The sequence below is a fragment of the Neoarius graeffei genome, chromosome 28 (genome assembly GCF_027579695.1).
Source record: "Neoarius graeffei isolate fNeoGra1 chromosome 28, fNeoGra1.pri, whole genome shotgun sequence".
Lineage (NCBI taxonomy): Eukaryota > Metazoa > Chordata > Actinopteri > Siluriformes > Ariidae > Neoarius > Neoarius graeffei.
Genome location: NC_083596.1, coordinates 38,616,706 through 38,631,969, shown reverse-complemented (window position 1 = coordinate 38,631,969; position 15,264 = coordinate 38,616,706). Strand labels below are relative to the sequence as shown.

The following is a 15,264-nucleotide window of genomic DNA, read 5'->3' as shown; positions in this document are numbered from 1 at the left end:
GTGAGTTACCATAAAACATTATGTTTAGAGAAGCGGTGCAAGATTTGTTCTAAAATTGCTTCTAGTGGTCCATATCGAGTCTGTTTGCATTAATCCATTGCAATAGGTGCAACTTTCCACTCCTGTCTAACTGACTGGTTATCGTGTGTCACATGACCTTCAGAACATTTCCTCACCCAGTACCTGCCCATGAACAATTTGAATGGGATTTACATACGTGTGTGTGTGCGCATCAAAGCGAGATGAATATATCTAATATCCCTGAGGTGTTATTCGTTCTCGGAGTACTGAGCGCATGGCTTTCTTTTTCGAGGCTGTGTGCATCCTGCGCTCTTTAATCTCTCCACAAGGTGAGGTGTGTGTGTGTGTGTGTGTGTGTGTGTGTGAGATAGAGAGAGAGACAAACGAATGGGACATATCGAGACAGAGTGCGAATAAGTGAAGAAGAACGCATAGTTAGATGTGTGTATTACACTTGACGTGTTTTCAGTATTTTCACTTCGGAAGTCTAACGTGCTCAGTCCTTATGTCCTGACGCAGGAACGGTCTGTTTTGTCGTTGAAATGGGAATAAATCCGAAGTACTGTTCGGTTTCTGTGTTGTCTGCGTGCTTGCATGTACCCGAGTTGTACCACGGTTAGCTTTAATCACTGTACTGTGTGTGTGTGTGTGTGTGTGTGTGAATACAGTACTATGGAAATGCTTTCGTTTGCCCGACGACACCACTTCATGTGCTTCTTCCTCTTTTTTTTTTTTTCCCCAGCGCACTGAGGAAATTTACTTGTTCGACCGTAATACACTTTTTAAATGATTTTGTATTTGCTAGGGGTGGGACTAGATTAAAAAAAATAATCTAATTAATTACAGGCTTTGTAATTAATTAATCTCAATGAATCGGACTACCGTATTTGCCCCCCATTTATTTTATGTAACTAAATAATACGTGAAGAGTTCAAATAATACACAGACATGATTTTTAGATTCAAGCTCATTTAATGGCTGTAAACAATATTTTGTTGGAAATTGTTCTTCTGCACGGCATTTGAGACGATGGATCACACGCCGCAATCTGCAATATATCTCGTCGACCCTTGTCTTCTACCACCGATAGCGGTCTGCAGTCCAGGGCAGTCCACTTGGCCAGCGTGTTCGTTAAATTTTCCGACGTTGCCCTGCTCATTTTCTTCTGGAATCCAGCCATTTCTTCGAGTTTGCACTGCTGACCAGAACTGCTACCTCGAGCTGCAGCTGTTTCAGTAGTCGCGGTGACATGCTTGGCATTTAAATGGTACCGTAAAGTTGACGAGCTTCTGTGATGAGCAAACTCCTTTCTGCACAGTTTGCAATAAACTGTGGTTTTATCAGCAGTTCCATCGGGTCGTTTTTTTGAATATAAATTTACCGTCCGGCAGACCTGGTGCGCTTTCAAGCTCCATTGCTGGAACTGCGTGCGTCAGTATATTTGTCGCACCATAACACGGTGCACTAACAACGGTTCCGGGTTGTTTGGCATGCAAACTGCAATAAAATGCGTTAATATTTTTAACGAATTAATTTGTTTGAAGTTAATTAATCTTAACGCGTTAATGTCCCCATAGTATTTACATATTGTACACATAGATGTAGATGGTATGTTTTTTTTTTTTGTTTTTTTCATTTTATGCGCATGTTAATGAGTAAACCATGAAGTCCAGGGTTATTGGCACCAGTAGGCTCGTTTCTCGTCAGTCTGAGCTCTGCTGTAAGATGGAGAGATGGAAAGACGGCCCTGCGTTCACCTTCTTTCCTGTTAAAAAGGAAAAAAAGAGTATTTTTCCACTGCTCGATGAGCGAGCTGTCCAAAGTGTCTCGAGTTTTGGTTCAGAAAAACGAGCGAGGAGAAGACTGGCCAGGTTTTCAAGTCTATCTACAGTAACTCGACTCACCACTCTGTACAGCCACGCTGATCAGAAAAGCATCTCAGGATGCAGAAAATGTCCAAAGGCTTCATCGACTGTAAACCACATTAGATTCCATTGCGTTAAACGAATAAGAGTGACCTGACAGTAATATGAAATGTTTCTCTGGTCAGTCAAGTAATTCCGGTTTTATTCACCCCATCGTCTTCAAGAAGAAAGTTGCGCATCTGTGTTTTGTGTCGTCTAAGAATGAGCACACGAGGCATCTTGATATTCGATTCCGCATTCCATTTGTTTGTCGCTAGTCGTCACAGTAACCAGCCCCCGACGACGCCAGGCTTGGTCCCGCCCTTCAGGGACGGTTTCCTAGGCGATGTGTGGGGAATTTTTTTTTATTTTTTTCCTCCTCCATTTTAATTCAGCAGTGAATTGCTTTGTCGGAGTGTATTTTTAGTATATTTGTCTTCACATTTTGCCTTAGTAAAAGTGCTGACGACATTTGAAGCCAGTCTGGACAGCTGTTGGTACAAGTATGCCAGGCGTCTTTAAAACATGCCTTTGGGTATCAATTCGTGACCTTCTGCCACAAAACTTGGTCTCGTTTTATGGTCACGTGGACGAGAGCTTGTTACGTGTCCCAGCGTCACTTTTTGTCCACGTTTTAACAATCGTGTCCTCTTTCCCCCACCTACAGATTTTAACTATAACACAGACGGTTATGAGGGAGACGGAGCGGAGGACAGGAAGTCCCATGATGGCTCAGAGACCATGCCCTTCATCGACGAGTCTCCCACGATGTCCCCGCAGCTGTGTGTCCGGCCTGATGGAGACGCCGTGTCCCCTATACCACCGGAGGGCCTACTTCCTGGGGTAAGTGTGTGTGTGTGAGAGAGAGAACTGCTTGAAAATCTGTAATACTGTGCTATGAATATCTTCATAGCATTGCATTAAAGTTGGATGAGTCTTTAGGCAGACAGTGAATCGACTCATTTGATTCATAGAGAAGTGCTTGTAACATGAGCGATTCGATTCAGACCGACACACTAAACAGATTCAGTTCTGAAGCTTCTGCCAGAAAAATAAATCACGTATTTTCTGAAAGACTTCCCTTAATATGACTCGGACTCGGTTCAGCAGCTGATCAAGTATTAGTCCTTTTACGTCAAGGTTGTTTCTGGAGGAACTGGAATCGCTTGAGCGACGGTTACGGAAACCACGGACATCACACAAACACACACACACACACACTATTGTAGCACAGGGCTAATCACCCCATGACCTACTCCTCAGCTCCGACACCATGTCTCCGATTATTATTACTCAGACGCAGCAGACGTCTGACTCGGTGACCTCTTAACACAGTGCTTTTCTGCGTGGGAGTTTATCGTAAGATAACGTTGTCGTTTCAGCTAAGAGTTTAGTTCTTGTTTGGCTGGAGCACAAAGCTCGGAGACGTTTTCCGGAGGACAGGATATCAAAGTCGCACGGGCTTCAGGAAAAACAGCCAATAGTTAGGCTTCTTTTTGTCTCGGGAGTTTTGGCAGGCTTTTGTGTCTGTGATCGTACTTGTTGCATATCGAGGACCGGACATTTTGGCCGGTCCTCACTTCTTCACAGGGCAGTCTGAAGGTCAAGACTTTAATTTTTAGGATTCAGAGTAGAATTAGGTCGGGGTTGTGGGGTTTGGCATTTCGTTGCGATGCTTGAGGTTTGAAGAACGGGCGAGGGAGTGTATTATGTCAGTGGTCCCCATAACGATAGAAGTACAAGAATGTGTGTGTGTACAAGCAGTCCACTGTGAGTGTTTGATGAAAATGTCAAAAGCAATAAGCCGCCACGCATCACACTGGCCCTCTATTCTCCTCACAGTCGACTCATTGTAACTGTCTAACATCACACACTCGTGTGCAGGTGTGAGAGAGAGTGTGTATACAGTATGCGATCATAAAATGTAAAACTCGTAGCGTATAATTAGGGTTTGTTTCCTGATCATTCACGGGTGTAGATTTCGCAGGTGCTTCAAATTCCAAACGCACTTATCACCATCTAGTGGTCACGCTATGGAAGTGCACAAGTGATAGTGAAACGCTTGGCAGTGGGTCCCCCCCCCCCCCCCCCATTTCTAAAGTAATACATTTATGCCTCACCTTTTACACTTTTTCACTCTGTCTGAATTCAGATTTAAACCAGAAGTGCGTATTTTCTACAGCAGTGGTTCTAAAAGTGGGATCTGGGGACCTACAGGGAGTCATGACGTCGTTGTTGTTGTTACAGCAGTGGAAATCACGATGTCATGTTGTTATATGGGTGGTGCAGTGGTTAGCACTGTCGCCTCACGGCAAGAAGGTTGTGGGTTCGAGCCCAGTGGAAATTTCAGGGACAAGACGTTCTATAACTCCAGCGTAAATATCGTCCTGAAATAAATGCACTCTGCACAAGTGTTGACAATCACAGTCATCTAATGGTATCATTTATTTATTAAAGGGGACGTATTATAAAAATCTCACTACTTTTTCAGTGCTCGTGCGTATACATTTGGGTATCCGGAGCCTCCCAACCCACAAACTCTGAAATAAGACGCCCAGTCAGTTTCTTTTGTGCTGCCGATTTCAGAAAACACCGCGCTTCAGGAAGCCGTTCAGATTTGGCTCCCTTTTCTGTGTCACAAGGATAATCCCGCCCCTTCATCTGAGTAGCTCCACTCACGGCTTGAGAACTGCCTTTGGGAATGAATATTTGAGGAAAGTGCTCCTTGATTGGTTGGGGAAAGAGAGGGGCGGGGTGAACAGTGGATCTTTTTAATTTAAAGGGGTACAAAATATAATATATATACGGTTGCTGATGTGACAAAGTAACGCATTCTTAAGTATTCTATCAAATTTATATCCTAGAAAACAGCGAAATATCTTGGTAATTGTAAATATAATACTTTATACGCTAAACCGCACAAGGGTCGCCATTTTTAAAAGACCGTGACGTCAGCGCTACCCACTGCACTAGCGGAACTCTCCGAAATAGAGGAGATAAGCGTGTAATCATGGCGTCGGGCGCATCAAGTGAAAGCGACAGCTCTGTCGAATCATACGAAGAGATCCCGCAAGACACACCGCAAGCAGGCTATGGCTTAGAAGGGTACCAGTTTGAACCTAGGAGAGGTACTCTCGACTCCGGTGATGAAATAAGAGAAGAAAGGTCGGATGACGGCGAGGATGAGACTGATGCTGACCATGGGCATGGCGAGCGTGGGGCAGAGCGTCTGCGTGCAGGTGACACGGCGTGGTGCTCGTGCGGAAAATGTAACGTGGAGTTGCTCACGAGTCCAGCAGAATTTATTTGCTGCAATGAGATAGGCGCCACCCGTGGACTTGCGAAATCGTCGCAAGAGGCAGAAACAAGTATTTCACACGTGCTAGTCCCAACCTCAATGAGCCGAGCCAACACAACTGGGCACATACATACGTCATGAGTGTTGCGCAGAGAAAATGAACGTGCATTCTGATTGGATAAAATTAATATCATGGTGGGCTGTTCAAACTGCGGAAATAGTTTGCTCGAGCTACTTTCAAAACACTATAACTTTCCAACCTTAGAACAAAAAACTTTTGTAAGTCTTGAATAAGGTTCATTAATGTGTTTTATTGTTATATTTACTCTATATATTGCCCTCTGTTCCCCTTTAAAGGCGCAGGCACTCAAAAAAGGGAGCTGTGGGCTTTTATCATTATGGCATTTTGATCAATGCACGTCACACTGCAAAAAATGGCCTTTCAAAAATAAGGAATAAAAGATTAAAACAGAGCATATTTGCTTGAATCAGGTGAAAAAAATCTGCCAATGGAACTAGTCAAATTTGACTTGGTAAGATTTCTTAAAGTAAGATGAAAAATCGAACCTGTTTTAGATGAAATAATTCCAAACTAAGATTGGGGAACTTATTATGCGAGATCTGATTAACCCAAAATAATTAAAATAGTTCTTATAACAAGATCGTACTTCTTACATTTAGCCATTCAAGTCATTTTTATTTATTTCATTTTAAGGGTATTTCACTTAAATTCGTGACAAAAAGTCTTAGCAGTAAAAACTGAATTTAAGATAAATATACTAATATTAGGATTGTTAAATTCTACAACTAAGCATTGCTAGCTTAAAAGATTCTCCTGTTGTGACCTGTAATTAGTAAAATACTCTAGATATGAGACCAGAGACTATCTTGAATCAAGTTGACGACACGTGTAGCATTGCAACAAGTTTATTTATTTTTTTTCCCTTTTCAACATTCAAACATTAAAACATCTCTTAAGATTCCACTTCCCCAGGACCTCAGGCACCAAAAAAAAAAGTCTACGCATTTTTTTTTTTTTTAAGATAATTTTTTTTTCACCTTTTATTGGATAGGACAGTGTAGAGACAGGAAACGAGTGGGAGAGAGAGAGACGGGGAGGGATCGGGAAATGACCTCGGGTCGGAATCGAACCCGGGTCCCTGGATCTATGGTATGGTGCCTCAGCCACCTGAGCCACGACACACCCCCAAGTCTATGCATTTTGACTTAGTGCTTACACAACACCAAAGCAACAGTGCAGTGTACGAGGGGTTTACAAGATCAGGCACAAAAAAAAAAAGTCTACGCATTTTGACTTGAGGCCAATTTATGCTGACAACCCAGTCCTCGCAGATAGCGTCTCAGATGGCGTCTGCGAAACTGTGACCACTGCAGAAGCCTCGCAGACAGCGTCGCAGACAAGAGGGCTCTGATTGGTCCACTCTACATCCGCTGTACACGCACTTCCGCTTCCCTACTTTCCCGGTTTGGTTTGTTTTCACGACCGCCATTTTTAAAAACACGAGCGAAGATGGAGCAGCACGAAGAGCGGTTGATCGAGGAAGTGAGGAAGTACGGACATCTATACGACTCCAGTTCTAGTCATTATAAGTAACCGGAGGATAAACACTCCACTAACCACACCCACCAACTACTCCTAGCGACTTCGCGCCCCCTTGCGTTGTGGCGGTGAATAACATCGCGCACGCCTATTACTCCCCGCTCAACGATAAATTACAACTGTCTGCGAAAAGCTATCTGCGAAAGCCTTGTCGCAAGAGCATGCAGAGGCCCTTACAGTGCTTACACAACGCCAAAGCAACAGTGCATTTTGGGAGCACTGACCATTCATGTGTACGAGGGGTTTACAAGATCAGGCACAAAAAAACCCCAAACAAACAAAAACACTGAACTTAACTCCCAGCATTCCAAAAAGCCCTCACTAAAACACCCTCCACTCACTCATAGCCTTTTTGAAGGCACTTGTCTGGTGTGGAGTCTGTACAGCATCTAGAAGGCGCTCACTCTGAATGACTGACTGAGAAAACAGTCGCAGTAAACTTAGGATCTGTAAGGTGGAGTTGAATTGTAATGAAAGATTCAAAGATTTCAGTAAAGTTCATTTATTCCCAAAACAAGCATACTTTTTTTTTTTCTTGAAACAAGATGAACCGCATTTGACAACTATGTAGTGGAAGTTCGTTATGTCTGACTGTTTAAGATATTTTTAAGTTCGTTTCTTAGACAAGGATTTTAAGATCGTTACCTTGTTGACAGTTTCAGCGTGAATCTTCCGCCTTCCTCAGAACTGCCACCAGATGTCAGGTGGTGACGTGCCTTATCTTATCAGCTGATGTTGCGTTACGGAGGCGTGAACGCCCTGTCTGATTTGACAGGTAGTCCACGCCTCCTGCTGTCAGGTCGCTCCCCCAGGACGGCGCTCCAAGTATGCGACAGCGCGTACGCTCCCTCGTCCCGGTTTATCGTCCTTTGTGCCCGCTTGCGTATCTCCACTGCCTCTAAAATCCAACGCTGGTATCGATTTTCTTTTAGTATTGTTTAAAAAAAAAAAACTTGTTTTATTTTCAAAGCTGCTCCAAATAAGACTTTTTCAAGACATTTTGTCTATACAAGATTTTCAAGATGGACTGTCTAAAAACTAGCCTTTCTAGCTAAATGAGGTTTTGCTTGTTGGGCAGTTGTGTCTTATAATAAGGGTGGCTAGATGTTTTGACTTGAAAATAGACAAATAAACTTCCGAAGATTTTTATTTTTTGCAGTGCACAGATATTTTCTGGCCCTTTTCCACTACCCTTTTTCAGCTCACTTCAGCCCGACACGGCTCGCGTTTCAACTACCTCAGAGCAGCACGACTCAGCTCGCTTCAGCCCTACTCAGCACCCAAAACTCGCACGGTTTTGGAGTGGGGCTGAAGCGAGCCAAACCGAGCCGAGTGGGGCTAGGGGCGTGAGCAGACACTCCCCAGTGCACTGATTAGTGAGGAGGAGTGTCTTCACATGCCCACACATGCCCCGCGAGCACGCTGGGAACCACCATCTGTAAACACCGTAAACCCGGAAGAAGAAGAATTACGACAAATTATGCGCCTCGCCTCATCTATACGCTCTTGCCAGTATCTGTTGGCGTTGTCGGTGACAACAAGCCACAGCACCAAGACCAGCAACACTAACGACTCCATGTCCTCCATGTTTATTGTTTACTATCCGGGTCGTGAGACTACCGCTTAAAAGCTCACTGATGTCACTGTTTGCGCCGCCTAACGACATCACGTGACGTCCACCCACTTCCAGCCAGCACGGTTCAGCGCGGTTGTAGTCGAAATGCAACTCCAACAGCCCAACTCAGCTCGACTCAGCCCAACTCAGCACGGCTCAGCCGCGTTGGTAGTGGAAAAGCACCATTATTAAGACCTCTGAGAACCGTCGACTCGTGGAAAAGGGATCTCACATGCCACCTTTTGAAAATATTTTAGTCGGCTTCCCATCCTAGCACAAATTCTCAAATTAAGACCCTGCCTTTTTAAATTTTCCTCTAAAATAGTCTCAGCACGTGATCAATTAACAAGCGTCGCTGTTATTCATCTTGAGCTCCAAGACTACCGGTTCTAGTCAGTCTGAAGCGCAGTCATGGTCTGAAAATCAGTACAAAAGTCATGCACCATCGAGATGGGCTTTTAAAAAAGGAAAAAAAAAAAAACCCCTTTAGCCTTTCAGCATGTTTTTTCAGCACTTCTGTAGCCTTTTCCTCTCGACACTTCCTTCCGAAATTCCTCTGCAGTCAGTTTGGATCAGGACGTGGTTTTCATAAACACGGAAAAGTGGACTTTTGTCAGGAACCAAACGTCATTTTGTTTGGGTTTTACCCTAAACGTGAAACGATTAACGTTTACTGTTCGACGCACGTGACTCTGAGTGAAGGAACCGCGACGTTGCTTAAAAAAAAAAAAAAGAGGAATCAGCATTGTGCAACACTGTCTTTAGTCTTATTTCTCCTTTTCTTCTGTCTGATCTTTCGCATGGAAAGCGCTGGAAGGGAAAAAAGCACTTCTTCAGGAAGCAGGCGCTTCATAGCGGAGGTTTTTTAGTCTTCAGTGGGCTGAACGTTCCACTGTGTGCATGCGTGCGTGCGTGCGTGTGAACAACGTGTGGTCAGTACAAAAGCCGCACTTCTTTCAAGCACACGCTGAAAGAGCGCACTGAGGCAGTGCACTAGAAGCTTTACCGTGTGCGCGTGTGTGTGTGTGTGTATTATTGAACCTGGATGGGATTTACTGCTTTTTGCGCCCGAGAGTGCACAAGTATCTGAAGCTGAAGTGCATTTTCGTGACACGCCCCCACAGAGGCGAAGAAGAACGCGGTTTGTTTTGCCCTGCACTGTTAATATTCGCCAAAGAAAGGCTTATAAAACGTGTTGCTATAGCAACGTTATAAACCCGTGGCTGTCCTAGGCAGCGAATAAATACCTCCCGACCAATCGGCGCTGAGAATTCGTAATTAAAGGGTTTATGCGACCTATAAAGCAGCAGTGAAGTGGCGAGGTTTTAAATGTTTAACCAGTAGCAAGTAAGAGCGTCTTGCGAGTGAGGAGTTAAAAAGCGGTGGGAAAATAGAAGCCGCAGCGTTGTGGTGACTTCTGGGGCCTTTCTGTTCTGAGGCCTTTTGGTTAAGAGTGTGAGAGTGTGAGAGAGAGAGAGAGAGAGAGAGAGATCATTCGGGGCGGTAAGGAAGTGGAGGTGACACACATGCACACAGACCAGGAAGACTAAGCAGGGGGAGGAGACATGGGCAGGCGTGTTAATGTCCTTCTGTGTTTGAGGTCCAGTCAGTGGGTGTGTGTGTAGGTGTGTGTGTGTGGGTGGGTGCATGTGTGGTTTTGTGCAGTTGAGAAAGGCAGAGAGCTGTGCATGTACTGGCACTTTTTTTTTTTTGGAAAACGAAGAGACTTTGGACGAAAACGAAATACTACGAGAGTGAGTACAGGAAGGAAGGAAGGAAGAAAAGCAAGAAAGCTGAGGAAATAACAAGCTTGTCGATCAAGCGCAGAAAGTAAAGACCGATGGAGGTCGGCGAGCGAGTCGTGGGCTGAAACGAGGAACGAAAGCAAGACGAAGGGAAACTAGAGAGGGAGAGAGACCCCGATAAGGCCAGAGAATGGACGAAGGAGAGGAAGAGGTGCTTGGTTTGCTGGATAAAGTTCTCGAGGATGAAGACGTGTTCGACTACGAGGCGGACCTGGACGTGGACCTGGACTTGCCGTGCACTCCGAACGCGTTTAAGGTGAGAAAGGAGTTCTCATTGTGGGTTTGAGTGACTAAAAATAGAGAAGAAGAAGTGGAAAGTCTGTCGTTCCTCACAGCATGACATCATTCAGCGGTGTGTGTGTGTGTCTGCAGTGTTGGTAATATATTTTATAACTTAACTGCCCTGGCTGTCAAGGACCATCAGTGTCTTCACTGTCCTGCTTTGCGGTTATAGTCAGTAGAATTTAAAAAAAAAAATAAACACGCACATTTGATTCAGCACCAGCTCACTACTGAAGTTTTAATAGGACGGCACGGTGGTGTAGTGGTTAGCGCTGCCGCCTCACAGCAAGAAGGTCCTGGGTTCGAGCCCAGCCCAGTGGAGCGGAGCGGAGTTTGCGTGGGCTTCCTTCAGATGCTCCAAAGACCGGCAGTGAGGTTAAGATGGGGCAGCCATGGCCTGAGGTCCAGCAAGGGCACCGAACCCCTAACTGCTCCCTTGGGTGCTGCTCTGGGTAGTGTGTTCGCGCTCACTGCTTCAGAGGACGAATTTCACTCCGTGCTCAAGTCTGAGACGGTCTTCTTGCCTTGGAAGTTCTGGATTGATGTCATGCGCTGTAAATATCCGCTGATGTCGATACACAGGACGTGATGTACTTTTCTGCTTCCTGGTCATATTTTTTCCTCTCTCTCTCTCTCTCTCTCTCTCTCTCTCTCTCTTTTAATTAAACTAGTGGAGTAACAGAAATTGATTCGTTCAGATTAAAGTCCTGGTCGGGGTAGGGGCGGATCCGGGGGTGAGGTGGGAGGAACGCGAACCTGACCTCAGGATCGATTATTGTGCTCGATTTAAATCCGAAACATCATGAACCTTGAAAATAAAACATATAGCAAATGTGAACGTAGCTGATTTGACGTTTAAAATTTTGACGTGAATCTCTCTTTCTCTAACACTCCGTTCAGACTGCAACCTGAAACGACCCATATCCGATTTGTTGTGAAATCCGATTTTTTTGTTAGGCCGTTCACATTACCAATTATATGAGACTTGTATGCGATCTCCAATATGAACGGAAAACGACCCAAAAGTGTCCCGCGTGCGCAAATTGACACATAATAAGCACATCTACGTAAACAAAAAAAAAGCACACTCCTCAAGTTTGCAAGTAAAGCATGGAGATGAGGCGAGACCTGGCGATGTGGTTTTTGTGGCGGCGGCGGAACTCACACAATAACCTGGTATTGTGGAGGCGATTGAGATTGTTGTTTTCCACCAAAGAGGCGGGATTAGCCAACGCAGAATAGTGACGTTTGTCTCTTGTTGATGACGTGTAGGTCGCATGAATGCGACCTGTCCGGTCAGACTGCAGTCGCATGTGAAAATAACGGATATGCATCGGAATTAGGACCACATAGCCAAGCGGCCTGGGTCGCATGTGAAAAAAATCGGATCTGTGTCGTTCAGATTGTCAGTAACAAATCGGATACAGGTCGCATATGGGCAAAAAAATCGGATATGGGTCGTTTCAGGGTGCAGTCTGAACGGAGTCTAAAACTGACAATTGTGTGTATACGTGTGTGTGTGTGTATGTATATAAATTATTATTTTTTTAATAGAAAAAAAAAATTGCCGCAAACCTCAAATATCGTCATGCATACGCGTGTATCCTAAAATGACTTCAGGTATCGTGATATGTTTTTGTCATATTATCGCTCCAACCCTGGTGTGTGTTCCAGTCTCAACAAGCTGAAGTGCTTGATCCTGTTTCATGGGTCACGTTGAATAATTTTTTTGGGGGTCATTTTGTTCACATTATATTCGAAACATACTTCATATCCAGTCCAGGTTACACCCACATGCACAAAGGTTTCAGGCAGCACGCCCATCCCGACGTTAAAAAAGAAACCACATGGGGGGGCGTCATGGCTCAGGTGGTTAAGGCGCCATACCATGAATGCGGGCGACCCGGGTTCGATTCCGGCCCGAGGTCATTTCCCGATCCCTTCCCGTCTCTCTCTCCCGCTCATTTCCTGTCTCTACACTGTCCTATCCAATAAAGGTGCAAAAAGCCCAAAAAAAATATCTTTAAAAAAAAAAAAAAAGAAACCACATGTCCTTCCCTCAGTCATTTTGGAATTCTGAACAAACGTTGCTGAAAATCGGCTGATAGGCTGGTTGATGAGTCACCTGACCACGACAGCGTTGTTTTTGATTTCTGGTGTGAAATGTACACTTCATGGCCAAAAGTTTGAGGACGCCTAACAGGCTTGTAGTACTTGAGTCCAGGACTCGTGACCTTGAGCACTGAGGACTCTGCATTCGGACTCGTAAATTGGAGACGAGGGCTCGTGATTTTTTTTTTTTCTTTATTTTTTTGTATCATACCATAATAATTTGTCTTAAGATATTTATAGCGATGTTAATTTTTAGACTAATGTCGTGCAAGAGAACGCACATTCACCTGAAGAGAAGCCCCTAGGATTATACAGCCCCTAGAACGCTTATACAGACTTCTCGTGCAGTGGGAAATAAATAAATAAATGCACTGCTGCGTGTTCCATATGTCGAAGAACTATCGAGGAGACGACGGGGACGACCTCGAACTTCAATCGTCATTTGGCGAGACTCGACCCAGAGGAGGAAGCGACACGCTATGTTCTTTGCTTTGTTGATAGTGGGCGGGGCTTGCTGAGCAATGAACAAGCTTTTTATCTGGAGCCTATTAAAGGAGAACTGAAGTCATTTTTAAACTTGCTTTATTTCTTAATTAGCGTGTCATTCATTACGTTTTCGGTTTTAGTAACCTTATATCGTGACTCGTATTGGCAACTGATTGCAATCAAATACGATCCTTATCGGCCTGTTCGGTTTTTAGCCGCGTTGAATTTAGTTCATTTGGTCGACGGCAGGCGTCGCTTATCCGCGCGATCTTCACGAGACTTCGAAACGTGAAGTGCCGCCATTTTGAAAACTGTTCGTTTTCCAAAAACGAGTTTAAATGACTGCTTTTGTCAAACTTTCCTGATTGCTATCAAAACTAACAAAACTCCCGGTTTGATCACATCAGCGTTCGAAAGAAGGCGCGCACGTCTTTTGACAACGTTGGCAGACGTTGGTCGCTTGGATTTCCGCTGTACGTTTTACTTCCATCCTACGATGCCTCGCACAGGTCTCAACGAATCTCGTTTACGGCCGTTGCTTTGACTTATGGACTGATGTATTTCAAACACTCAACTTGCTATAGCAGTGACAAAATAGCGATCAAAACTGCATTCCGATATTTAATAAAATGAGAGAATTTTGATGATGAAAAATTTGCCTTCAGTTCTCCTTTCACTAAAACGGGGCAGTCGAGCAGTAACGTTAGTCCAACAGAGTAGCAAAGACGGTTTCACATAAAGGCAGCAACAGCCACCGTCAAATGGTGCGGTTGAAGTCTTGTTCTCAAACTCTACTCCGTTTTCTTTGACTCGGACTTGAATGCTGGGGACTTGAGACTGGACTCGGACTCGAGGTTTGGTGACTCAACTACAACACTGCCACCTAATCATCACCCCCATATGTGCTTGTTGAACATGTCATTCCAGATTTAGCCTCTCTTCACTGTTCTATCCTCCACTCTTCTGGGAAGGCTTTCCACTAGACTTGGAAGCACGGCTGGAGGGATTTGTGGTCATTCAGCAACGAGTACATTTAGTGAGATCAGGCGCTGATGTTGCATAAGGAGAAGGAGGCGGCCTGGGGTGCAGTCAGCATTCCAGGTCATTCCAAAGGGGTTGAGATCAAGGATCCGTGTAGGACACTAGAGTTCTTCCAGTCCAAACTTGGCAGGTTGGATCTTCATGGGCCATGCTTTGTGGACGTAGATATGGTCATGCTGGAACAGGTTTGGGTCTCTTAGTTCCAGTGAAGGGATGTTGTAGTGCAACAGCATATAGACAGCTGTGTGATACGACTTTAGGGAAGACTCGCATACGAGTGTCTACATTTAATGCGGTGTTGCTGTGGCCATCATCACGTGCAGTCTGAACACACCTACAGTGCTCCTTTGTACATGAGGGTTGGCGGAAAGACTCAGCGAGCCAAAGTTTGCTTTCGACACAAAACCATTGATTTCCGATACACCTCCTTCCAACAGTAGCTCTTTGAATAAACTTTGGACTGGTTTAATCCTGGATTGGAGAGATCTACAGAATGGGGCTTTTGTTCTGTCGTGTTTACTCGACGTAATGGAAGCATCAGCTTCTCAACCTCAAAATGCCAACTGTTTTGGCGTGTTTGACGAGCTATGTGCTCGTGCTGCATCCTGCTTCCATTATTAAAATCAACACTCCGTATAAGTAAGTCTCTATTCGGAGTTGCACTTGAACGGCACGGGTTGGTCAAGAGACGTGTCCAGGATGGTTCCTCGGTCCAAAGAAACATCCAGTTTTACAGCAACGGTGTTGAATATCACCTCATCTGTTTATAACATGCATCAAGAGGAAACATCATGTCTGATGCCCCACAATATACCATAAGACAAGACCGTGCTTCTGTACGCACCAATGGAGCACTTGCATGTGACGTCACAGCCGATCCAGATTGTGACAGACGCCATCTTGTCGGTCAAACGCCATATTCCGCCTTCTACTTCTGGGTCTACTTCTGCTTTTACTTCTACCTTTTCTTCTGGAAAACCCTACTATATACAATTCTACTACAACGGCTGCGGCTACAAGCTATCCCTACCTGTGCACGTTTTTTATGTTTTTTGTGTGTATTTTTGCGTGTTGTTCGT

The 15,264-nt window shown here is 44.7% G+C and overlaps 1 protein-coding gene across 6 annotated transcripts in view; it reads left to right on the top strand.

Annotated features, from left to right (window-relative positions):
• Window positions 1-15,264, top strand: part of abr (ABR activator of RhoGEF and GTPase) — a 300,438-nt gene that overhangs the window by 133,248 nt on the left and 151,926 nt on the right. For 5 of the 6 annotated variants that reach the window (XM_060912269.1, XM_060912268.1, XM_060912272.1 and 2 more), the window contains exon 2: window positions 2,593-2,768. In XM_060912269.1, coding sequence (XP_060768252.1) covers window positions 2,593-2,768 — 176 coding nt within the window. Of the gene's footprint in view, window positions 1-314; window positions 351-2,592; window positions 2,769-15,264 lie in introns of those variants that run through there. The other variant, XM_060912271.1, reaches the window with a different exon arrangement.